The 27,563-nt window shown below is 36.5% G+C and overlaps 1 protein-coding gene across 13 annotated transcripts in view; it reads left to right on the top strand.

Annotated features, from left to right (window-relative positions):
• LOC143039374 (uncharacterized) overlaps positions 1-27,563 on the top strand; it is a 1,426,499-nt gene that overhangs the window by 301,885 nt on the left and 1,097,051 nt on the right. For all 13 annotated transcript variants that reach the window (XM_076209287.1, XM_076209284.1, XM_076209291.1 and 10 more), the window contains exon 5: positions 7,285-7,374. In XM_076209287.1, the coding sequence (XP_076065402.1) occupies positions 7,285-7,374 (90 nt within the window). The remainder of the gene's footprint in view (positions 1-7,284; positions 7,375-27,563) is intronic.

Raw genomic sequence — 27,563 nt, 5'->3', positions numbered from 1 at the left:
TCAGTACTGGCCCCAATCATGTTTGCCATATACATAAAAGACGTTGATGAATTAGTAGTGTTTATATTAATTTCTTTGCAGACGACACAAAAATTCTAAAGAAAGTAAGAATGGAGGAGGATTGCAACTCATTACAACAAGACTTGGACAAGATCTGGAAATGGACTCAAAAGTGGGAAGTGAAATTCAATATCAAGAAATGTAGTATGTATAATGGAATTTGGAAAAAGTAAAAAACAGAATATCGAGGGATTATAAAATTGGTGAAGAAGAGGTCAAAAAAATAAACTTGGAAAGAGACCTTGGGGTGATGATCAGCAAAGACATGACACCGGACAAACATATTAATAAAATAGTTGGAGAAACCTACAATTTATTGAGGCCAATAAAAGTGGCATTTGTCTATTTGGATGAGGAAATAGTAAAAAAAAAATTTAACTACTCTAATAAGATCAAAACTCGAGTACGCAACAACACTATGGACACCCAGTACCAAAAAGAATATAAGAAATTAGAATACAAAGAGCAACAGCAAAACTGGCACCAACTTTTTCCAAAATAATATATGAACAAAGACTGTCCAAATTAGAATTACCAACTCTGGAACAAAGAAGGGAAAGAGGAGACCTACTAACTATAGAATTGTAAAAGGAATGGAAATCTTAGATAAGAATGATTTATTGAAATGGGACAAAGGAAAAACAAGACATGAAAAGAAACTCGAAAAAGATTATTACAGAAGAGATCTGAAAAAAAAAAAAAATAGCTTCCCACACAGAGCGATAGATACCTGGAACAAATTAGACAAAGAAACAGTGTGTGCAAACACTATTCAAGATTTTAAGAAAAACTTTATGGTGAAAGATACAAAGACAGGTCATCACAAACATAGCTCTCTTCCCTATTAATACAACTAGGTAAATACAATCTCCTAGCATCCATTTCCAAATGTCTATTTCTAATTACACTTTTTAATCCCCCAAGGCATTTACTTACTTCTCTCAATCTACATTCTACCTCCAACCCCACTCCTCCCTTTTGTGCCACATTTGCACCCAAGTATCTAAAACTATCCACTTCCTCCAGTCTCTCTCCCTTAATACTCGCTTCCAGTCTGCTGCCACTCTCTCCCCTTGTGCATCTCATCACCCACATTTATCTTCAACTTCCTTCTTTCACACATCTTCCCAAACTCTGTCACTAATTTCCTCAATTCCTCCTCTGATCCTGCCACAAACACAGTGTCATCAGTAAACAACAACTGGCTTATCTCCCACTTTTCTCCATTTTCTTTAACCATCTCCAATCCCTGACCCACTACCCTTACTCTCATACCACTCCATCCATGTATAAATTTAACAACCAGGACAGCATAACACATCCCTGACAAAGTCCCACCTTTACCTCAAACCACTCACTCTCTCCATTTCTAATCCTAACACAAGCTCTACTACTCTTGTAAAAACTCTGGACTGCTCTTAACAGCTTTCCTCCTATCCCATATATCTGCAATACCACCCACAGTGCCTTCCTGTCTACCTTGTCATAAGCCTTTTCCAGATTCATAAAAACCCAAAATACATCCTTACCTTTTCCTATAGCTTTCTCACATATCTGTCTTACCACAAAAATCTGAGTTATGCAATCCCTACCTGTCCTAAACCCACACTGTTCCTCACCAATTACTCCCTCTGTTCCTTTCCTAATCCTCTCAATCAAGACCCTCCCATAAGCCTTCCCAACTACACTTAACCCCTTCCATACGGTGCCGCACACGTAGGCGTCATGAGGAGCAAGTGGATTCGCGACGCTGCCATATCGGCATCTTGATTATATTTATTGTAGTCGCCCCTGTGTTTTTACATTCTCCCAAATGCGCCCTGAATCCCATTCTCTGTGGTTTTCAAAATTCGTGGGTGAAAGAGAGAACGAACGATATAAGCGGTGACTATATTTTATGATGCGAGTATTATTACGACACGTCATACGGCTGGCATTGGCTGCTGCCCGTGAGATTTAAGTCCCGTACCGAAGTGGTTAATAAGCTGATTCCTCTCAAACTACTACACTCACACTTGTCCCCTTTTCCTTTGTAAAGTGGAACTATACAGGCACTCCTCCAGTTCTCCGGCACTACCCTCTCTTAAACATTAGATAATCTCACCAGCCAGTCCACCATCACTCTACCACCTTGTTTTAGACATTCTGCATAGCATCCATCCAACCCAGGTGCCTTACCTAATCTCATCATTTTAACAACTGCCTTCACTTCATCTTTTCTTATTTCCCCTCTATTTTCCTCGCTCATCACGGTCATTTTCTTACCGCTTCCCAATGCAACTACCTTTCCCTCCCTCTCCTCCTTCACATTTAGCAACTCCCTAAAATACTCTGCCCATCCTCCTCTTACTGCATTCTTTTCCATTATGATCTCTCCATCTGCACCTTTTACCTTCTCTTGTTTACTTGATTCACCTCCTCTTCCTCTCTTAATTTTTTTCCAAAATATCTTTTTATTACTTTCAAAATTTTCTGTCATACCCTTACCTTATTTCATGTTTGCTCACCTCTTTTCTTCCTTTATCTTATGCTTTACTTCTCTTTTCTTTGTACCTCTCATATTCCTTCGTCCAATTTTGTAACCAATCCGTGAAAGCTCACTTCTTCTCTTCTACAACCTTCTTTGCTTCCTCATCCCACCACTCACTACCCTTCTATTTCTTCCTGTCCTCCTTTTTCCACACACCATCTTTGTACACCATGTGACTTCCTCCTTGAACCATCCCCATTCTTCCTCCACTCCTAGTTGTACTCTGTCTTTCACTCCATCCCACTCCTCTCTCAGCTTCTTGTACACCTCCTTTCCCTCTAAGCACCTTCCTACTTTCTGTCCCTTTTCTCTTTCTCCACCTATCAACTTACCTCAACTTATCTTCCAAAAAATTATTTGATATTCCCCCATTCCCCTTAGAACATGTACATCCCTAACTCTTCTTACTATCCTCCTGGTTACCACTCTATAGTCCATTAATGCTCTACCACCCTTCCTTCCACCATCCTCTCCCACTTGCACTTGTGCTTGACTTTCTTCCTAAGCACTGTATTTGCTATCATCAACTCTCTAGACATATCACCATCAACTCTTCAGTATAATTTTTATCCTGGAATGCCACTTCCCAACCACTCCACCTATTGGTTCATTTCCTACCCAAGCATTGAGGTCTCCCAGTACCACTATATTAACATTTCTCCCTAATCTCTCTAAGCACTCATTTAAATCTATCCAAAAAGCCTCCCTTTTCTCTACACTCTTCCCACCACCGGGCCCATATGCACTTACAAAAACCCAGAGATGAAAAGAGAAACTATGAAAAGGACATTATAGAAAAAATGCAAGGACCAACCTTAGCTATTTTACAGGTATGTGAATGGTAAACTAAAAGACAAACAAGAAATAGTAAAACTACACCAGGGGAATAATGAATATATAGATGTAGAAATGGCTGTTATGAACAAACATTTTAAATCGGTATTCACAATTGAAAATATACAAAACTGCAAGGAAATACAGAGAGAAAGATCCCCAGTGAAAGAAATAATTGTGACACAGAAGGAAATTAGAGACCAAATAAAAAACCTTTGTCAGAAAATCACATGGTCCGGATGGAATTGCAAACTGGATATTAAAAGAATGCATAAATGAGCTGATGGACAAAATATACAAGATAATTGATTAATCACTCAAAGAAGGAAAGGTAACATAGGATTGGAAAAATGCAAATATTGTACCAATATATAAAGGAGGGGAAAAGGAAAATCCAACTGTTGACCATCTCCTTTACAAGCACTGTAACAAAAATAATTGAAAAAAAATTATCAAAAGTAGATGGGTTAGATATCTGGAAGAAAAAAATATACTGAATCCAATAGTATTTGGATTTAGACATGTGCCACAAACTTGATTTGCTTCTACTCGAGACTAATAGAAATAATACAAGAACGGGATGGATGGGCGGATTGTGCTTTTCTAGGTCTACAAAAAGCATTTGCTAAAGGTGCTATTAAAGGAAAATTATTGGAATGTATGGAAGATTTCTTGACTGGAAGAAAAATGAGGGTAGTACAAACAAATACTTGACCTGGAAAGTAATAATAAGTGGTGTCCCACAAGGTTCAGTATTGGCTCAGATTATGTTTGCCATATATAGAAATGGCTTGGATGAAGGTGTGGAATGTTATATGAATGTCTTTGCAGATGATGCAAAAATATTAAAGAATGTAAGCACTGAGGAAGATTGTGAATCACTACAGAAAGACTTGGATAAAGTCTGGAAATGGAGTCAAAAGTGGGAAGTGAACTTTAACATCAAGAAATGTAGTATAATGGAGTTTGTAAAGTAAAAATAGAGTATCGAGAAAATACAAAATTGGTGCAGAGGAAGTAAAAAAAGTGAGTTCATAAAGGGACCTAGGAGTAATTATCAGGAAAGACATGTCACCAGACAAGCATATCAACAAAATAGAAAAACCTTCAATTTACTAAGGTCAATGAAAGTGGCTTTTGACTATTTGGATGAGGAAATGGTAAAGAAAATATTAGTTACACTGATAAGACCAAGATTGGAGTATGCTGCAACACTATGGACACCCAGTACTAAAAAGAATATAAAGAAATTAGAAAGAATACAAAGAGCAACAACAAAGATGGTACCAACACTCTCCAAATCGACATATGAACAAAGATTGTCCAAATTGGAATTACCAATTCTGGAACAAAGAAGAGAAAGAGGAGATCTACTGACTATTTACAGAATTATGAAAGGAATGGAAGTCCTAGAAAGAGATGTTTTATTAAAGTGGGACAAGAGAAAAACAAGAGGACATGAAAAGAAACTCAAAAAGGATAGATATAGAAGAGATCTGAAAAAGAATATCTTCCCGCACAGAGTGGTGGATATCTGGAATAAATTGGATGAGGCAGCAGTGTGTGCAAATACTATTCAAGAATTTAAGAACAAATTTCATGCTGAAAGATACAAAGACGGATCATTACTAGCATAGCTCCCATCCCATATAGTACAACTAGGTAAATACATCTCCCTTCTCAGGTTCACCTTCATCCACATTAACCTTGAATAAACCTCCTTCCACTCCACTACATGCTTACCTATCTCTTCACTTACTAGTATAGCCACCCCTTCTCTCCCTCATCCTCTCTTCACTCCTGAGAACCTCCCAACTAAACTCCCAAACTCACACTTGCCCCTCCCTGTCAACTTTGTTTCGCTTAATGCCAACACATCCATCTTTCTTCTCACAAACATTCTGCCTATCTCTTCCCCTTTACTCACATCTGTACCATATCCACGCACATTAAAAGACCCAAACCATAGGATACTGGTTGGAAAATTCCTAGACCCTCTTATGCCTTTACTTTTTTTTTTAGAAATGTCCCCTGTGGGGCTACATGGAGAAGGATGCCTAGTCCTATCCCTGTCCCATTTTTTGTTGCCTCATATGACTCAAGTGGGAAGACTTGATGGTGATATTCTTTTCTCCCACCACAGGGTCAGGCAAAAAAAGGAAATGAATATTCAGAGAAATGGTACAGGACAGTAACAAGGGGTGAGGGGACAGTATAACAGAGGGACAATCACAGTACAGACGCTCCTCTACTTACGTTCATTCATTTTAGTTTTTTTTATTTTACGTTTGAACTGACTGTAAAAAAAATTGTAAAAAAAAAAAATTGTTTGAGTGAATTTTTGAGTTTAGCGCACTCTCCGTAGTACGAGACGTTCAAACGATACTTACGCATGACGCTGCGTCTATTGTTTACATGGCACAAACAACAGACTAAACGTGCCTTGCCTCCTCCTCCTCCCCCTCCTCCTTCTCCTCCACCATCTCACTTTATGTTGCTTGAATTTGATTTATTTTAAATTAATGTTATTATTTTACAATGTTATGTTTATAATTAATGATTTAGGGGTGTTTTATAAGAAACGGTAATAGAATTTATGGATATATAGTACAGTATGAACGGTCATACATTACGGGAACATACAGTAACAACTTATGTTCATTTTCACATTACGTTCGGCCGTTCAGAACGTAACTAAAACATAAGTTGAGGAGCATCTGTATAATAAAGTATCATTTCTCTTTGAACAAAGAGACAAAATGATGTGTGGCTTTGGTATGTAGGGACGCCCCATATAGACCCTAAAGTATCAGCTGCATGCTACTTAGAAACAATAACATGCAGCCAATACCCCAAATGGGGTATTTACACCCCTGGTATTTACCTAATTGTAGTATATGGGATTGGAGCAATCCTCATGGGGTCCCATCTCTTTTTCTCCACTAGTCAAACCTTGCCTTGAATTCTTTTATAGTGTTGGCATGAGTTATATTTTCATCTTATTCCTTAAATCTACACACCTGTGTGGAAATGTATACTTCTTGACATCTACAGGTTTGTTTTTTCAGTTTCTCTATTCCGTCCACATTTTCCAAACCTGTTTTCAGTTTGAATATTATCAAGTTGTCTCTCTTTGTTCTAATGCGGGATGTTCCAACTTCTTCAGTCTTTCCTTGTATACTCTATATTTCCCTGACTGTAGTATACAGGAAAGGAGCAACACTCATTGGGTCCCATCTCCTATTCTTTATTTTTTTTTTCTAATACCTAGCCTCAAATTCATGTACAGGTCCAACTTAAACTATATCCTTGATTTCCAATTATCATATTTAGATTAAACTCATGTGTTGTTTGAGCTTGGGCTATATCACTTCCTAAGCTATTCCAAGTATGCATCTATATGGAAAACTATATTTTTTCATATCCTTTAAACATGTGGTCTTTTTTATTTGCTCCCATGGCCTCTTAGAGCCCTCCCATCTTTAATCAGATCTCTTCTGTCATTGCAATCTACCCCCTTTAGTGACCTGAATACTGTAATATCACTTCTTTCTCTTTGATCTTTCAAAGTTGGTAGGCCCAGTGCTTTTAGTCTTCCCTCATATTGTTTAAGCTGCCCTTTGTATTCTCTCAATCTTGCTTATATTTCACTCTGTGTGGGGACCATACTACTGATACATGTTCCAGTTTTGGACAGATCAGGGTTTTAATGAGTTTTTTCATCATCTCTCCATCCATATAGTAAAACGCCTATTTGATCTGCAGTTGTTCATATGTCTCTCCCACAATCCTGCCGATATGTCTGTCAAGTGACAGATTGTCTTTTATGCATGTATATATAATATTTGCTTTCATTCCAGGTATGGTGAAACAAGGTGAAGTGATGGTTTACTCAACAGTTGCAAAGCATGGAAATGCAGGGGATGCCTTCATGATCTCTGGTGCAGCAGGTAGGTTACATTATCATTGATTATATCATATAATTCTTTTCGTAACTGCGAGATTCATGCTGATAAACCAGTGTTATCACCCATCTAAGCATTTTCTGTTTTAATAAATATTATGATTAATTAGATATTGCCTTCATTTTAAGGAATAGTGGTACATATTTTTTTCAGTAGCCTCTGAAAATTCCACAATTTTTCTTTTTCACCAACACTCGATCCATTGCCCCTAGGTCTCTTTACAGGAGACCTATGGGTCCTAGGTAGCCACCCATTACCACCACTTGGCTTACAAGTTACCCAGAGAAGAAGTGTTGTCTGTTAAGATTGAGAGGCAAGGCATTGTACAATGTATAGTAGTTGCATTCAAGTCTAATCAGGACAGTTCTGTGTTGGTACTGTTTTAATGTAGGGTGGTGACCTGAACACAGCCATCCCAGTGTGGTTTTCACTTGTATTGGGAATGATTCCTTAGGTTGATGTCTTTGGAACCAGGTGAATTTTAGAATTTGGAGGTTTATCATGGAGTGCTTGTTTTGTTATCTGAGTGTACAGAAAAGGAGCAATGCTCAGTGAGTCCCATCTCTTACTCTGCAATTTATCATACTTTATCACCTTTCTCACCAAATGCAAGGTAGGCTATGCCTTTGCCAAAGACCTCTGTTCCAAAAGTCATCATCTCTAATTATTTCTAACAATTTTCTTACTCTTTGTTCAGCAGTTTCTTCCACTCCTTGTGTCCATCATTTCCTGGGGTGTCCTACTGGCTTCCTAGCAGGAGGAACCCACTCCAAGAACTTCTTTGCATGTCTTGTGTCTTCTGTTCCTTTAACATGCCCATACCATTTCAGTTTGTTCTTTTCAATTATCTTAAGCACAGATGTTATTCATATCTCCCTAATTTCTTCATTTTTAATTCTATCATGTCTAGTCACTCCATGGATCATTCTCAGGACTCTCATTTCTGCTGCTTGTATTTATCTAGTTGTACCTAGTTGTATTTTACGGGAAGGGGAGCTATGCTTGTGGTGACCTGTTTTTGTATCTCGCAAGATCAAGTTTGTTCTTAAATTCTTGTATTGTGTTTGCACACACTTATTTTTTCGTCCAATTTGTTCCATATATCTATCACTCTATGTGGCAAGCTATTCTTTTTCAGGTCTCTTCTGTAGCTGTCCTTTTTGAGTTTTATTATATGTCCTGTTTTTCCTCAGTTCCACTGTAATAAGTCCTCTCTATCAAGTAGTTCTTTTCCTTTCATAATTCTGGAGATGATTAGTAGGTCCCCTAGTTCTCTTCTTTGTTCCAGGGTTGGCAGTTCCAGTTCAGCCAGTCTTTGTTCATATGTCAAGTTTGAAAGTATTGGGGCCATCTTTGTCATTGTACTTTGTATTCTTTCTAATTTTCTTATATTCTTTTTTGTACTGGGTGACAATATCAGTGCTGTATATTCCAGTTTTGGCCTTATCAGTGTTTGTAATATCTTTTAATAATTTCCTTATCCAGGTATTTAAAGGCCACCTTTATTGATCTCAACAAATTGTATGTTTATCCAACTATTTTATTTATATGTTTATGTGGTGACATGTCTTTGTTGATAATTACTTCTAGGTCCATTTCAGAATTTACTTTCTTTACTTCTTTTCCATCAATTTTATACTGTCCTGATCTCCTATTCTTGCTTTTCCCAAATTCGATTATACTGCATTTCTTGATGTTGAATTCTACTTCCCATCTCTTGCTCCACTCTGAGACTTTGTTCAGATCACTCTGTAATGACTCACAGCCTATTTTGGAATTTATTCTCTTTAATAACTTTGTACCATCCGCAAGGATGTTCATGTAACATTCATTACTTTCATCCATGTCATTCACATATATACCGTATATTTCCACGTATAAGATGACCCTAAAATCCAAAAATTCACCCCTTAAAATTGGGGGTCGTCTTATACTACCATTATCAAAAATCAGACCTTGAATTCTACATGAGATGACTTGGTAGGCTAGCCTGCCGATAACCACTGATACACAGGAAATGATTCACATTATGATAAGAACTGGTAATAAAGGTAATTAAACCATATTTACCTTATATATTATTGGCATATCTTTATAGTAAATGGCAATTGTTGATAAATTCGAGGAATAATTTTATATTAATGAAATTACGGTACTTTTAACTACTCTATGTAAACACATTTAACACAGCTGAAAAAAATGTAAACATCGAGCACTGGTTGCGTTCATAGCAACCTTTTTCTTACGCTAACTTTTCAGTAATTTTTAAGACTGAAAATAACAATTTTGGATTACAGTACATAAAACGTTTATTTATCAATAAAAAAATATGTTACAGTAGTTGCATTTAAAACATAGAAAATTTTAAGATTATGAAATTATAAAACTTAATTTCTAATCATCATCAATATTATACATCTAACGTATTTCTAAAACCTTTATTTTCAATAAAATTACATTACATTACATTTAAAACTTAAAACATGATAAAACTTTATTTATTTATATGAAACCCTTCAAACTCGTCACAATCATCACACTCTGTTTCGAAAAGTTGTTTGAACATATCACAAGATTCCTCAAATATGCCGTCATTGTAGGGATCCCAGTCCGGTTCCAGTGAGTTGACTTCGGCTTTGTCATCACTTTCATACAATAAATCATCTTCAGTGCCATCCATGGCATTAGAGATTCCACATTTTTTAAAAGATTTTACGATACTTTCGACCTTAACACTTTCCCAAGCTTTAATAACAAACTCGCAGAGAACATCAAGTGATGCGGTGGAGTGAGCTACGTCGAACCAGGAACGTAAACAAATAATTTTTGTTACGGTAGTAAGTTGACGTGTGTTCTCAGAAAATCATGATATATGATTTGCTTTGTTATTTCATTTATTTTGAATTTATAAGGATACAGTAAGTAATTTATCTGGTATAAGGATACAGATAAGTAATGAGAAAGTAAAGAGAAAAAGCAGAAAAAACAGCTGATAAACGTAATCAAAACAATTCTTTTTGTACGCTAGGTTTGATACACTGATGCTTTTGTAATTTAGCAGTCGTCTTATACTACCGATATGAGATAAATTCATAAAGATTTGCTCTAATTTTGTACCTCGTCTTATACAAAGGTCGTCTTATACACGGAAATATATGGTAGCAAACATTGTCAGAGCTAGTACTGACCCCTGTGGGATGCCACAACTCATTATTTCCCATTTTGAATATTTGTCTCTGAGCACTACTCTCATTTTTCTTCCATGTAGGAAATCCTCCATCCAATTCAATAGTTTTCCATGTATGTCTCCTATTGTTTCCAGTTTATATATCAATTTTCTGTGTAGTACCTTATCAAATGCCTTTTGTAAGTCCAGGAATGCACAGTCTGCCCAGCCATCCCTTTCTTGCAATACAGTCAATCTTGAATGGAAACAAATCAAATAGGTGGTACATGATCTTCTCTGTGTGAATCCAAATTGCCTCGGGTTCAGTATATTGTTCTCCCCCAGATATTTTGTCCATCTATCTTTGATGATTCTCTCCTGGTAATTTTCCTTCTTTGAGCGAGTATTCAACTGTTTTGTATATTTTTCTTGTTAGTTCATCAATACATTCCTTTAATATCCAGTTTGCAACTCTGTCTGGGCCATGTGATTTGTTAATGTCAAGCTTTAATATTTGATTCCTTGTTTCATTCTCAGTAATATTTAATTCCTTCATTGGAGGAAATCTTACTTCATTTCTTTGATCACAGTTTTGTAGATTTTCTTTTTCTTTGATGAATACATATTTGAAATGTTTGTTCATAATATCTGCCATTTTTATATCTTCTGTGTATTCTCTCTTACTTTGACGTAATTTAAGTATTTCCTGTTTATTTTTTAGTTTGAGGTTTACATATCTATAGAATAATTTGGGTTGATCTTTACATTTGTCTATTATGTCCTTTTCATAATTTCTGTTTTCTTCCCTACATATTTTTACATATTGATTTCTTAGTTTGGTGTACATTTTCAATTTCTCAGATTTTTTTTTTTTTTTCCCCTTTTTCCATCATTTCCAGGCTTTATCTCTTCTGTCTTTCGCCTCACTGCACTTTTTATTGTACCAGGATTTTATGTACAGGTAGTCGTCGACTTACGACTGTTCGGTTCCGACAGACAGGTCGTAAGTCGATCTGGACGCAAGTCGGTCTTTATATATATATACAGTATATATTACCCTTTAAATATTTTTGTTACTGTATATATATATTGTATATTATATTTAGCATACTGAAATAATCTTAGCATCTTTGAACTTTATAATTTTATCTGATTTTCTTTGGGAAACGTAGCCTAGGCATAAGCATACTGAATAAAATCCTATCATCTTTAACCTATGATATCTAATACTGTACGAGTATTTTCTAACCTTTTTATTATTTTACCATCAGACTTTCTTTAAGAAACATATGCATACTGAATAAAATCTTATTATTTTTGAGCTACATTGTTTAATATTCATTAACTTTTTTATATAATTTTCGTTAGGAAACGTAGCCTAGGCCTACGCATACTGAATAAAGTCCTGTTATCTTTGACCTACAAATACTTTTTTGTTGGTTACAATAAAATCATTGCAAGGCAAAATTCGGACATTTTTTTTATTTCAAAACACATTCTTTTCGTTTACGTACTGTACCGAAAATATTGTTATCAACAACAGACTAGGCATAAACAAAGTTTACTGTTACATTTTATTAATCGCAAAACAAAAATACAAAATGCTGTACCGAACATATTGTTATCGACAACAGACTAGGCATAAAAAAGTTTTACTTTTACATTTCATTAATTGCAAAACATATGAAAATACAAAATGCAAGGCAAAATTAGGAATTATTCTATTTCAAAACACATTATTTCCGTTTACGTACTGTACCGAACATACTGTTATCGACAAACTAGCCTAGGCATAAAAAAATATTGTTACATTTTATTAATTGCAAAACATATAGAAATACAAAAATACAAAATGCAATGCAAAATTAGGAAAGATTTTACTTCAAACAAAAAATTGAAAGAATATTTAGCTGTCTGGGATGCTAACGCTGTCAGCAGCCTGCCAAAACTATTGTACTAGCGTCTCGCAGCGGGCGGAGTAATTGTTCTGCGCTGCCAGACATAACATTGCAATTCTATTACTCTATTAAATGTTAAATATTATTGCACTATCTCGTGGTCGTAAAGTCGATCAGTCGTAAGTCGCATAGGTCGTAAGTCGACGACTACCTGTATACCCTTTCCTGTTTTTGTCTAGGTACATACTTGTCCACTCTTTCATTATAGATTTCCTTCTACAGTATCCATTTCTCTTCCACCTTTGTTTCTTCATCATTAAATTTTTCCCAATTTGCTTCTTGAAAGAATTTTCCAAGTTCCTAAAATCCATTTTGTTATACATTAGTCTTCCTTTTCTGTGTTTTTCATTTACTTCTATATTTGTTTCTTTATTTAATTCTAGTTCTAGTAGTATGTGATCACTTTTTCCAGTTGGTATCTTGTATTCGATTTTATCCACAATTTCGGGTTCTGATGTGAATATCAAATCCAATCTTGAGGGTTCATTGTTATTTCTATATCTGGTATTTTCCTTGACCCATTGCGTCAATGTGTAATCAATGGTCATTTCCAGTAATATGTTTCCCCAGTGATCTTCTCCACCTTTCACAGTCATTTCTTCCCAACATATTTCTTTCAAGTTAAAATCACCCATAATTACCAGATTTCCTTCTTTCTTTAGTGTTTCATTTAGTGTTTGTCTTGTGTCTTCCAGCATTTTGGAGTGTTCACTTTCATTCCATGTGTGAGTTTTAGGCGGGACATAAATTACTGCATATTTTCTATTTTTCATATCATATAGTTTGTCTGCCATGCTGGGAACCAGTTTGGTTGCTGCCCTTTGTATTCTGTCAATCTTGCTTATATCCTTTACTCTATGTAGGGACCATACCACTGATACAAATTCCAATCTTGGATAGATTTGGGTTTCAATTAATTTTTTTATCATCTCTTCAACCATATAGTGAAAAACCATTTTAATCTTCTGCAGCAGTTCATATGTCAATAGTCTACTGTCCTGGTTTTTCACTCTTCTCTTGATTTTTGCATCATCTACAAACATGTTGACATACAAGAAATATTGGTGCAAGCACTGAACCATGTGGTATGCCACTCATTACTGCTTTCCATGTTGACATCTTATAATTTACTACTGTCCTCATGTATCTTCTCTTCAAAAAAATCTTTCATCCATTTGAGTAGTTTGTCTCTTAATAGCCCAGCATGCCCCAGTTTCCACATAAGATGACTATGAGTTACTTCATAAAAAGCCTTATGAAGGACAAGGTACACCCAGTCCACCCACCCCTCTCTTTTTTACAGCACATCAATCACTCTTGAGTAATAGGTTAAAAGTTCAACATACATGGCCTTCCAGATCTGAAGACTTTTTGTCAGAATGTTCATCTTGTCACGAATCTAGGCTCTATGTTTGAGTTTATACATCGAATCGAGACTTAGGATTCGAGTAGTTCCTTCAATCTAGAATATTAGATTCAAAACGTAGCCTCGTTTTGGATATTCTTTCTCTTCGCGGGGATAAAGAAAAGCAATGGAAAAAGCAACGGGAATAGATTTTCTAGCACAGTATAAAAGTATAAATATATATATCTCTTACCAATGTTGAGCAAGAACAGAGTGCGGTGCAGGAACGGGGTGGGGTAAGGACCACTGCTCCCCTTCTTATATACACAGACCGCACGACACCAGCGTCATAGCACAGGTGCTAACATGTACTTAATTAATTTATCCTAATTCTATTTACCCAACTCCACACTTCCACCATTTCCTTTATTCTTGTGTGGAGAGGGCTCACAAAATAATTTCTACCTGATACCTTAATTCTACAATGTAATGTGACTTTATATGTTGGCTCTACGTCGCCGCCTGGTTTTGGCGTGCGTGCCCCTTGACCTGATATCGGCGAGGTCACCGATTTCGTACTCCTCCGCTGACACATTCGCGCGCACTTCTTGTCCATAGAGTCCCTGCGCACAAAGGGGCTCATTGTTTCTCTTGGATCTGGGCTCCTTCGCTACAACATATTGTCATGGTCGGGGTATCGTGAACGTGGCCATGACAATCTCCTCAAGATATTTGATCCATCTATCTTTCACAGTCTTTTCACATAATTTCACTATTGTGCTGGTCTTTGATGTCTATATTTTAGTGGTGTCTCCTTACTTCCACCTTTGTGAATTGGCATCATCTTTCCCTTTTCCAATCAAGCAGCACAATGCCCTCTTTTAGTGAACATGTAATAAGACTGAATCATGACCACTAGTTGTTCCCTACATTCTTTAAGTATCCAGTTTGAGGTCCCATCAAATCCTGAAACTTTTGTCACATCGAATGATGCCAAAAGATTTTGCTCTTCCCATACTTCTACATTTATATCTTCTAAACCTGAATTCTTGTTACCCTCACTTTCCCCTAAAAAATTGCTCTCGTTCATTATTTCTGTGTGAGCTGAGGCCTCCTCTAAGACTTTACCACTCACTGTTAACTTGATGATTACTTCTCAGTATTTTAATTTACCATGAGGAGCAAGTGGGTACTCGATGATGCAGACGTCGGCATCTTGATTATATTTATTGTAGTCGTACCTACGTATTTTCCATTCTCTCTAAATTGGCTTCATCAATTTTCTATGGTTATCAAAATACATGGGTGAAAGAGAACCAACGATTGAGCACTGACTTTATTTTTTATAATGCGATTATTATGACGCAACATCGCACGTCGGGCAGCTAATGCTGCCAGACATGCGATGTGCCCCGGAGTGAAGAGGTTAAAATCTTGTACAGTTTTAGCACTCACTGTTTCCTCATTCAGTTTGTTCCAGAGATCTATCATTCAGTGTAAAAAACTATCCTTTTTAGATCTCTTCTGGAACTGTCCTTCTTAAGTTTCTTCTCGTGTCCTCTTGTTTTTCTTCTGTCCCACATTAGTAAATCATCTCTATCAAGAATTTCCATCTCTTTTATAATTATATAGATGGTTAGCAAAGCACCTCTTTCTTTTCTTTGTTCCAGGGTTGGTAGATTTAGTTTATCCAGTCTTTGTTCGTATGTCAAATTAGAGAGTGTTGGTGCCATCTTTTTTTTTTTTTTTTTAATTGTTTCTAGTTTCTTTATGTTTTTTTAGAAGTACATATCCATAGTGTCGAAGCATATTCCAATTTTGGTCTTATCCATGGAAATTAATATTTTCTTTATCATTTCGTCATCCATGTAGTCAAAGGCTACTTTAATTGATCTTAACCACTCCCATACGGTGACGCCTACGTAGGCGGCATGAGGAGCAAGTGGGTACTCGATGATGCAGACGTCGGCATCTTGATTATATTTATTGTAGTCGTACCTACGTAATTTCCATTCTCTCTAAACTGGCTTCATCAATTTTCTATGGTTATCAAAATACACGGGTGAAAGAGAACGAACAATTGAGCACTGACTTTATTTCTTATAATGCGATTATTATGACACAACATCGCACGTCGGGCAGCTAATGCTGCCAGACGTGCGATGTGCCCCGGAGTGAAGAGGTTAATAAGTTAAAAGTTTCTCAAACTAATTTGTTGACATGTTTGTCTGGTGTCATGTCATTTGTGATAGTTACTCCTAGGTCCCTTTCTGAGTTGACTCTTTTTAACTTCCTTTGTACCAATTTTATATTGATCTGATATTCTATTTTTGTTTTTTCCAAATTCCATTATACTACATTTCTTAATGTTGAAGTTCACACATCTGACTCCAATTCCAGACTTTGTCCAGGTCTTCTTGAAGTGATATGCAGTCTTCCTCTGTACTTTCTTTGGTAGTTTTGCATCATCTGCAAAGAAGTTCATGTAACATTCCACACCTTCCATATCATTTATATATATGGCAAACATTATCAGAGCCCACATCATATCTTCCCAATTTGAGTTCTTGTCTGTAAGTACCACCCTCATTTTTCTCCCGTTCAAGAAATCTTCCATCCATTCCAATAAGATTCCTTATATTCCACCTATTATTTAAATTTTTCTTTGTAGCTTTTTATGTGGTACTTGTCAAAAGCCTTTTGTAAGTCCAAGAAATCACAGTCCACCTATCCGTCTCTTTTTTGTATTATTTCTATTAATCTTGAGTAAAAGCCTATTAATATTGTGGTACATGATCTTCCACTTCTAAAACCAAATAGTATAGGATTTAGTATTTGGTTCCCTATCAAGTATTTAATCCATTTATTCCTAAAAACTTTTTTGCATATTTTTGCTACTGTGCTTGTAAGGGATACTGGTCTATAGTTTGTTGGATTTTCTTTGTCTCCTTTGTATATTGGTACACTATTTGCATTTTTCCAATCTTGTGGTACTTTTCCTTCTTTAAGTGAGAATATCTTGTGTATTTTGTCCATTAGTTCATCTATATACTCTTTCAATATCCAATTTGCAATTCCATGTGGCCCGTGTGACTTTCTGATGTCAAGGTTTTTTTTTGGTCCCATATTTCTTTCTGTGTTACCGTTATTTTTTTATTTCGGGGATCTTCCTTGCTGTCATTTCTCCCAAATTTATGGGCTTTCAATTGTGAATACAGACCTAAAATGCCTGATCATAATTTCAGCCATTTCTACATCATCTATATATTCTTGATTTCCTTTGCAAAATTTCACTATTTCATGTTTGTCTTTTAGTTTATCATTTATATATCTGTAAATTAGTTTAGGTTGGTCTGTGCATTTATCTATTATATCTTTTTCATAGTTTCTTTTTTCCTCCCTGTGTATATCTACATATTCGTTTCTGAGTTTGATGTATGTTTGTCATTTGGTAAATTTTTTTTTTTTTTTTTTCCATCTTTTCCATGCTTTGGCTCTTGTATCTTTAGCTTCACTATACTTTTTGTTATATCAACACTGTATGGGAACCCGTTTTTGTTTCTTCTTTGGTACATGTTTATCTGTTCCCACCTTGTATTTTTCTTTTAATATGTTCCATTTCTCTTCCATCTTTGTTTCTTCATTTGAACATTTTCCCAGTTAGCATTAAAAAAAGAAAAAAATTACAAAGTCAGTTTTGTTTATCTTCCTTCTCCATGTTTCTCATTTCTTCTCACATAATTTTGTTATCTTAGTTTGAACTCTATTAGTATGTGGTTTATCTTTCCAATTGGTGTCTTATAATTAATTTTGTCCATGATTTCAGGCTCAGATGTGAATACAGTCAAACCTCAGTTCTTAAACATCTCTGAACTCGAGCAAATCGGTTTTTTAATTAGAAATTTAAGCTGGAAATACCTCTGTGTTTCAAACAAAATTTCGGTTCTTGAATGACACAGACACGTGGCTGCTGACGAAGAGTTAGCAGCTCTCTGTTGACCGCTGAACTGAATAGTTGCGCTGTGCTTTCGTTATCAATTTTATTGCATTCAGGATTTATTTTTCCTACACTAGCCCATAGTCATGGCTCCAAAGAAAGCAAAAAGTGATACTGGTCAAGGAAAAAGAAAAGTTGTGAGGAAAGCAATCGAAGTGAAGAAAGAAATGATCACAAAACGCGAAAATTGCTTTCGTGTATCTGATCTTGCTGTGGAGTATGGTATAGCAAAGTCTACAATTTGCACTATTCACAGGAATAAAGAAGTGATAAAGTTGGCTGATGTTGGAAAAGGAGTGACCATTATTAATAAACAAAGACCGCAAATAATTAAGAAAGTGGAAAAGTTGTTGCTAGTTTATATAAGTGAGAAACAGCAGGTGACAGTATCTCTGAAGCATTTATATGTGAGAAAGCATTAGCAATTTACAATGATCTAGTAAAGAAAAGCCCTGGTACAAGTGCTATTGATTTTGTATTTAAAGCAAGTTGAGGATGGTTTGAAAAATTTAAGAACAGAAGTGAAATTCACAATGTAGTTAGGCATGGTGAGATGGTGAGTTCAAACAAGGAAATGGTGGAAATATTTGTGGTTGAGTTTGGTGACTTTATAAAGAAAGGGGGTTTTCTCCCCCTACAGGTATTTAATGCTGATGAAATGAGATTATTCTGCAAAAAATTGCCATAAAGAACCTATATCACTAAAGAGGAAAAATCGCTGCCTGAGCACAAGCAAATGAAAGACAGACTTACTCTTCTGCTGTGCAGTAACGCAAGTGTGATTTCAAGGTCAAACCATTGCTAGTGTATCATTCTAATAATACAAGAGTTTTCAAAAGAAATGTTATGAAAAGTAAATTGCCTGTAATGTGGTGAGCTAATACAAAGGCTTGGGTGACAAGACAATTTTTTACAGAATGGATTCATGAGGTTTTTGCCCCAAGTGTTAGAAAATACTTGCAAGAAAAAAATTGACTTTGGGAGTATGATTTAATTAAGGTCAAATTCCTGCCACCTAACACAACACCTCTAATCCAACCTATGGATCAAGTCATAGCTAATATTAAGAAACATTACGCTAAAGCCATGTTTCATAAGTGTTTTCAAGTTAACTCAGTTAACTCAGAGGGAATTTTGGAAAGACCATTTCAATATCCTGAGTTGTGTTAATCTTATTGATAATGCTTGGAACCAAGTGAGTACTAGAACCATGAATTAAGCATAACAGAACCTTTGGCCAGGCTGTGTACCAGAGAGAGAATTTGAGGGGTTTGAAACTGTTGGATCTGCTGCTGCTGTGGAGGACAATGCTATTATTGAAGAGATTGTTTCTATGGGAAAAGTATGGGCTTGGAGGTCGACAGTGAAGATATTGAAGAACTGGTGGAAGACCACAATACTCAGCTTACCACCGAAGAGCTTGTACACCTTCAAAATGAACAGCAAGAGAAATTGGCTGAGGAGGAAAGAATTGAAGATATGCCAAGTTCCTTAATCAAAGAAATTTGTGCTAAATGGGATAGTGTTCAAAATTTTGTAGAAAAATACCACCCAGACACTGTGTTAGCACATAGAGCATTAAATCTTTTCAGTGACAATTTCATGTCATATTTCAGAACAAATTTACAGCACAGGCTAAAACAAACATTAGAAATGTTTTTAATGAAAGAAAAAAGGAAAGAAACCCAAGAGAAAGATCTACATGAGCCAAAGAGAAGAGAAGAAATACCTGAACAAGAATCACTAGAAGTTTTTATGAAAGGGGATTCCCTATCCAAGCAATAACTCACCCCTTTCCCTTCCTTGTCTCCATCCGCCTATGCCATCACATCGCAGCCATAAGGGTACAGTACATACATCACATAATAACTGTGTTGCTTTGTCATTAAATTTACTTCTGTTATGTTTTTTGTTTGATTTACACTTTTATGTTTTATTTATTATATGATATATAAAGTGTAATTAGGTAAATAAGCATTCATCTTGTGCTTGGAAATGAATCTCTTTTACATTATTTGTAATGGGAAAATATGATTTGGTTTTTGAACAATTCAGTTTTAGAACAGATTTTAGGAACAAATTATATTCAAAAACCGAGGTTGGACTGTATGAAGTCTAGTCTTGATGGTTCATATTTCTGTTATATCTAGTATTTTTCTTGACCCATTGAGTCATTATATAATCAATGGTTATATCCAGTAGAGTGTTGCCCCAGAGTTCTTCTCCACCTTTTACTGTCATTTCTTCCCAATTTATTTCCTTTGAGTTAAAGTCACCCATAATTACTATGTTTCCTCCATCTATCAGTAACTCAGATAATGCATTCTTTGTGTCTTCCAGTAACTTGGAATGATCACTTTCAGACCAAGCCTGTGTTTTTGGAGGTACATATACTACTATAAATGTACTACTTTTCATTTTACTATTCAGAACTTTAATCATCATAATTTCCACATTATATTTTCCTTCTGTTATCTTTGTCACATTTAAGCCCTTTCTAGTCAATAATATGACTCCTCCCCCTGTTTATCCATTATATTTTTCACCCAATGATTGTATAGGCCTTGTCCCACCATACCTGATGATAGAGGACCTTTCAATTTTGTCTCCACAATTCCCATTATGTCTGGTTCCTCTATTAACAGACAGTCATTTAATTCATTTATTCCAGAAATATCATCCATGTTTGTGTATGCCATTTTTTTTTTTTTTAATTATTATTATTATTTTTTTTTTTTTTTTTTTTTTTTTTTTATGTTTCTTTTTTTCTGATGTACCATTTTCTCAGCCTCAGATCAAGTACCCTAAAAAAAAACTTATTTTTTTCAGTCTTATGTTCTCTTGTTTTTTTTTCATTTGCTTCATTTCTTAGTGCCTTATCTTTCTCTATTTCCTCAGTGCTTGTTTCCTTTTTTATCCACACATTTTTATAATTTTCACTGTTAGCTAGTGTTGTCGCTTTTGATAGTATCTCTTCAGCTATCATTTGAGTCAGTTTGATTTTCAATGGCCTATAGAGTTTTCCTCTAGAGTATGTGCCCATTCTATGCACCTTGTCAATCTCTTTATCTAATTCTTGGCCTTCATCCTGAACCACTTTCAGAATTTCCTTTGCAATTTCTTTCTCTTCTTTTACTCTTTGGTATTTGTATACATTGTATTTTTCTGTTATACCATAAATCACAATGCATTTTTTTTTTTTTTTATCCACTGTGTCTCTCGCCCAGTTTTCCTTTTCTTTGATTACTTTAATTTCACATATTCCTCTATCTGCTGTTGTACTATTTCTTTGAAAGTTGTTTTCTGATTTTCACGTTCCTGTTCCCACTGATTTTTTATTTCAAGGAGATCTGTCTCTTTGATTGATTCCCACTTTTTCGGTCACTGGGCTTGTATTTGCTCTTTGACCTCTTTCTTCAGTTCTTTGTTTTTGTTTCTATCCTCATTTTTCTTTTATTTTCTCTCTTAATCATATATCATTCACTTTTCAGGTCATTCAACTCTGATTCTTTCCTTGTTAGTTTTACGTAAATATGTCTTCTCTCTATGCATGACTCTATAATCAGTTCTTAGATTTATTAACTCCTCCATCAAGTTGTTGATGTCTTGATTCCTTAGTACACTGCTATACCTAGTTTCTCTTTCTGTATCCCATCTTTGTATCTTTCCATATCCAGTTTGCTCTTAAATTCTTGTATTGTTTTTGCACACACTGTTTTTTCATACAATGTGTTCCATACATCAACCACTGTGTGGGGAAAGCTGTTCTTTTTCAGGTCCCTTCTATAATTGTCCTTTTTAAGCGTCTTTCCATGTCCTCTTGTGTTTCTCTTATCCCAAATTAGTAAGTCTTCTCTGTCAAGGACTTCCTTGCCTTTTATAATTCTGTAGATGGTGAACAAGTCACCTCTCTCCGCTGTTCCAGAGTCAGCAGCTCCAATTTTAACATCATATGAGAGTTTTGATAGTTCTGGATCTATCCTCGTAGGTGCTCTCTGGATTCTCACAATCTTCTTCATATACTTTTTAGTTCTGGGTAACCACAGTGTTGCTGTTTGAGTTATGATATTCATTGACCCTACTGGTTCAAAGCTTGTGAAAATCAGGATGGTTGAACACAGGGTTAAATGGGGTGCATAGAGTTTGAGGCATCATAATGAAAAAATGGATGGAATTTAATTAAACTTTGTCAAAATGTCAAAACTACCATCCAAATGATCCCTACCAAATTTCAATAAATTCTGATTATTATTTTTGTTGTTTTTGTTTTTTATGTACCGTATTTTTCGGACCATAAGGCGCACCCGTAATTTGCTATTCCCTGTCCTTACATAAGGCGCACCTGACCATAAGGCGCACCTGGTCTCGTCATCAGATAATGCATATCATGCATATGTGAGTGCATTCAGAACAACATTTTCATTGTTGAATGAGAAAAATTGGTTGGGATTGAGCAAAATTACAAAAATAAATGATATATATTTTTATTTTGGTCAGTGAAATCAGACCACCTCCATGGACGGTCTGCCCTGCCAATACTCCTAAAAAACAACAAACACGTTACAGGAATTGTGGGGAATAAAACCAACATTAGCAGTTTTATTCCCGGAATTCTCTATTCACTTAAAAACACAAGATTACAAATGAAGGTAAATTTTTAGTTTCGACCATGGGCGCAATATAGCAATAAAGATTAATTATTAATTTTGTAAATTATAATGTATCAACGTAATATGCAATTTTGTGAGCGGAAATAAAAAACAAAAAATGTGCTGAAACAGATTTTGTAAGTAACGAAGTCGTGTCGGACGAATGGTACGCCATGTTTGTTATGATAGATGCCGACGTCGAAGATATGAAAGGGTGATAAATTCGTCTAACCTAACCTAACCTGTGTTTAATAAATCATTACCTGCAAATTAATGTCATCCGGCTTGTCCTCGTTGTCGTCGTCGTGAGAGACGTTGGTGTCCCGATCCTATGCTACCGACTTCGTTCATTAGCATATTTGCTTGTAGCAAGGTATTTTTTATTTTCATTTCCGCCCACAAAATTGCATATTACGTTAATACATTTTAATTTACAAAATTAATAATTAATCTTATATTGCTATATTGCGCCCATGATCGAAACTAAAATACCCAAATGACTACAGTCTGAGTGGAGCGAGACTATACCAATGCAAAATGGCTGTCTGTGGTATGATAGCGTGAATGAATGCTGTAGCATGGGCCCGAAAACTGTCGAAGTTTTCGCAATTTTCTTGTCAAGATACATGCATCTTGGTTATAACTTGGTTGTAACTTTTGCTAGGCCTATCATGCACTGTCGCCGTTGGCAGGCTAGCTACGAAACGTGTCAAAATAGTACGTCACTATCCGAGGCATTTTTTTGCACTGAAGCCACACATAAGGCGCACCACCCGATTTTGGCCGATTTTAAGGATTTTTCCTGCGCCTTATGGTCCGAAAAATACGGTATATATTTAAATTGCATCTACTTTTTTAGTTTTGGTCATAGTGTATTTTCATACCTCATTTTAAAGAAGATTTCCATATCTATCAAACACCAATAAGGTTTGCTATTTATGTGAATGACATGGATGAATGTGAAATGTTATATGAGCTTCTTTGCAGACGGTGCCAAACTGTTAAGGAAAGTAGAAACTGATAAGGACTGTGAAGCACTACAGGAAGACCTGAATAAGGTATGGAACTGGAGTCAGAAATGGGAAATGGACTTTAATACTAGGAAGTGTAGCATAATGGAGTTTGGAAAAAGCATACATACATACATATACCAAGGCTTTTTCCCCCTTACACGGGGGGTAGCCAAAAAGAAAAAGGCATAAAGTCATTCCCACCCATTCCATCCCTGAATACACTCCACACCCCTCCACCCTCCCTCTTATCTTAGCACCTCCTGAATGACGGGTCATCCCTGCACCTTGTCCACTGCCCTGGGTCAGAAGCAGTGTCGCAAGACACAGCACATCCACAGCAAGGCCGCTTCATTAAATCGGCGACCCCCCCTCTCCGTCCCCCCATTGCATAAAATGAGAGGACGGGGAGAAATCCCTTCGGGCTGCGTCAAATTTTGCTCACACCTACTACCTCACCCCCCATCCACCCGCCCATTCCACCTCATGCTATCACAACATCATCCATATACAACCATTTTCCATTCACCCCTGTCTTCTGTCCTCTCCCGTCCTTCCTCAACAGACATTCCCCTCTTCCCCAAAGCCCCCTTCACCCCATCCATCCACCTCATCCTAGGATGTCCCCTCATGTTCACTCCTTCCACATCTGCCTTCCACACCTCTTTTACTAGTCTTTCTTCACTCATTCTTTCCATGTGTCCAAACCATCCTAATATTCTTTCATCAACCCTATCTCCCAGCTCCTTTTCCACCCCTGTTCTCCTCCTCACCTCCTCATTTCTCACTCTAGCCTAGTAATCCCCATCATACTTCTCAGACACCTCATCTCAAACACATTCAAACTCCTTCTCTCTTCCTCTCTTATGTTCCATGTTTCAGGAAAATATACAATTGGAACCAAGTAGGTAAAGAAGGATCCAAAAAAGATTTGGGTGTAATTATAACAAATGACTTGTCCAATGACAGATTAACAAAACTGTCAGAGAGGCATACAACTTGCTAAGATCAATAAAAGTGGCATTTGCATACTTGGACAAAGACATGATAAAAAAAATATTGATTACATTGATAAGGCCTAGACTAGAGTATGCGGCGACATTGTGGACACCCAGTACCAAAAAGAATATAAAGAAAATTAGAAAGAATCCACAGAGCAGCAACAAAAATGGCACCTACACTTGCAAACCTATCATATGAGGAGAGATTGGCTAAACTGGAGTTACCGATGCTGGAGCAAAGAAGAGAGAGAGGTGACCTACTGACCATCTACAGAATCATGAAAGGCACAGAGATACTTGATTGAGAGGACTTACTAAACTGGGACAAGAGAAGCACAAGAGGGTATGGAAAGAAAATAAAAAAAACATAGCTACAGAAGAAAATGAAGAAAAAGTTTTCCACATAGAGTAGTGGACACTTGGAACAAACTGGACAACGAAATAGTATGCGCAAAAACCATTCATGAGTTTAAAAGCAAACTAGACTGCAAGATACAAATACGGGACACCACGAACATAGCTCCCCTTCCCACAAATTCCAACTATGTAAATACTGGTAAGTTTTGAAAATATTGATTTTTTTTATATATATGAAATAAAAAAAAGAATAAATAATAAAAAATAAAAATCTTTCAATTTAATTTCAAATAAACCATATTTTTAATATATGATTAATTTGTCAGACAGAAATAATCTACACATACTCTGCTAAAAAAGAATTAACAGATTAAAAATAAGTTTAAAAAAATGTAGCGACTCATAGAAGCATCAAAATGCATCAAAAATTCATTTATAAGAAAACGGCTCTCAAAGTTTGGCTATGATTTACTATAACAATCAATTTCTCAGAAAATTTTACTTTATAAGTTTTATAGGTCTTATAATGTAGTTAAAAAACAAAACAAAAAAAAACATTTAAAATTGGTTAATTAATAAAAAAGATACAACAAATTTGGTATCGGTATCCAAAACATCTTTCCGTGAGGCCAGTTGAAGTAATGGGAAATGTTGCCATATCATACAATAACAAAGGATTACAAAGGCGGAGCATGCCAACAGGAGACCTTTTGGTCCATTTCTAGGTCGGATGTGAAAAAATCATAATAAATGAATAAATAAAAACTATAATGTAAATAACAAATAAAACATATAAATGCATAGGTATAGTTAGATAATAAACAAACAGGTAAATAGAAAATAAATTGATAGATAACTAATAATAAATAAGAATCAAACAGCTCTATCTTAGGAGGCTCCAACTCCTCCACACGACCCATGAGGTGGTTTGATAGTGCTTTTTTTTTTTTTTTTTTTTTGTTTTTTTTTTTTTTTTTTTGTGCATCGTAGTCCGATGATACCACGTTTCCTCCTATTTATGGTGTTTGAGATGGATGTGTTATCCGATTTTGGTGTAGAGTTTACTATGGCATGACGCATCCTTCTATTTATGGTGTCTGAGATTGCTGTGTAGTCCAATTCTGGTGTTGGTCTTTCTGGGGAATGACGGGCACTGGATGGACGGGGGAGGACGAGGGGCGTCAAGACGAAGTCTTCTAAGCTGACGTTTTTCCTCGTCTCTCTCCTTTCGCATGATCTCGAACCTCTCCATTCCAGCCCGAATTGTGTTGCGCCAGATTGAGCAGTCACTGGAGACCTCTTCCCAGGTCTCTGGCTCAATTGTGGTAGACCTCAGGGTGGCCTTCAGCTGGTTTTTGTATCTTAGGAAGGGACGGCCACGGTGGCGTCCTCCTGTGGCCAACTCGCTAAAGAGGATTTGCCGGGGCAGTCTTGTTTCTGGCATCCTAGCGATGTGGCTGGATCAGCAAAGTCGATGCTTCATGATGGTAGACTCCATGCTTTGGCTGTTTGCACAGGAAAGAACTTCATTGTTGGTGATGTGGTCCTTCCACTTAATGCACAACATGGATCGGAGCTTCTGTTGATGGAAGCATTCAAGTTTCTTCAGATCTCTGCGATAAAGTGTCCATGTTTCGCAGCCGTATAGCAGAGTGGAGACAATGACGGCTTCATAAACCCTCAGTTTCGTTCTTCGGGTAAGATCTTTGTTGTCGAAAACCTGTCGACACAGCTTCCCAAAAGCGATATGGGCAGCTGCAACTCGATGTTCTACGTCCTTTTCCGAGTTGCACTAGGAGGTAAGCTGCCAAGATACGAGAATTGGTTGACTTGCTCCAGCAATGTACCAGAAATAGTGATGTCAAATTCTGGCAGGGCTGTTCTTGGAGCCGGTTGTGCAAGAACTTTGGTCTTCTGTATATTCACACTCATCCCGAAATGTTGATAAGCTGCGGTGAAGTTGTTGACTGATTGTTGTAGATCATTAGCTGTGTGGCAGAAGGTAGCATTGTCATCTGCATACTGCAGTTCCGTGACTGTTTTGATGGTTGTTAGTTGTTTGGAGCGGAATTTGGCCAGGTTGAACAGCCCACTATCAAGTCGATACCTAATGTCAACGCCTGGGTTGTCAGATGGAATCTCGTACATCATTGTAGCAAGATAGAGGGCAAAGAGTGTTGGAGCCAGGACACAACCTTGTTTCAGCCCACATGTGATCTCAAATTCTTCGGACAACTTTCCTTGATAGACACACGTCCAGAGGTGTTTTCATGTAGGGCTCGGACCAGAGAGATGTAGTTGTCCGGACAACCGAAACGTTTGAGAACCCTCCACATGGCCGCTCTTGGTACGCAGTCAAAGGCTTTTTCCAGGTCATAGAAAAATATGAAGAGGGGTTTTTGTTGTTCCCGACTTTTCTCCTGCAGCTGTCTTGCGCAAAAGATCATATCAGTTGTTCCACAGGATGTACGAAAGCCACATTGTGATTCTGGGAGAATCCTCTCTGCCATTTCCTGGAGACGGCTTAGCAGGATCCTTGCAAATATCTTCCCTGCAATGGAGATCAATGAAATCCCTCGATAATTGCCACAGAGCTTTCAATCTCCTTTTTTAAAGAGGGTGATGATGACCGCATCTTTGAGATCTTTTGGAACTTGCTGGACTGTCCATATCTTGAGGATGAGATCGTAC

Source organism: Oratosquilla oratoria, chromosome 26, assembly GCF_046742065.1.
Source record: "Oratosquilla oratoria isolate Oo_2021 chromosome 26, ASM4674206v1, whole genome shotgun sequence".
Taxonomy (NCBI): Eukaryota; Metazoa; Arthropoda; class Malacostraca; order Stomatopoda; family Squillidae; genus Oratosquilla; species Oratosquilla oratoria.
The sequence above is the reverse complement of the archived record's forward strand: the minus strand, read 5'-3'. Positions and strand labels throughout refer to the sequence as shown.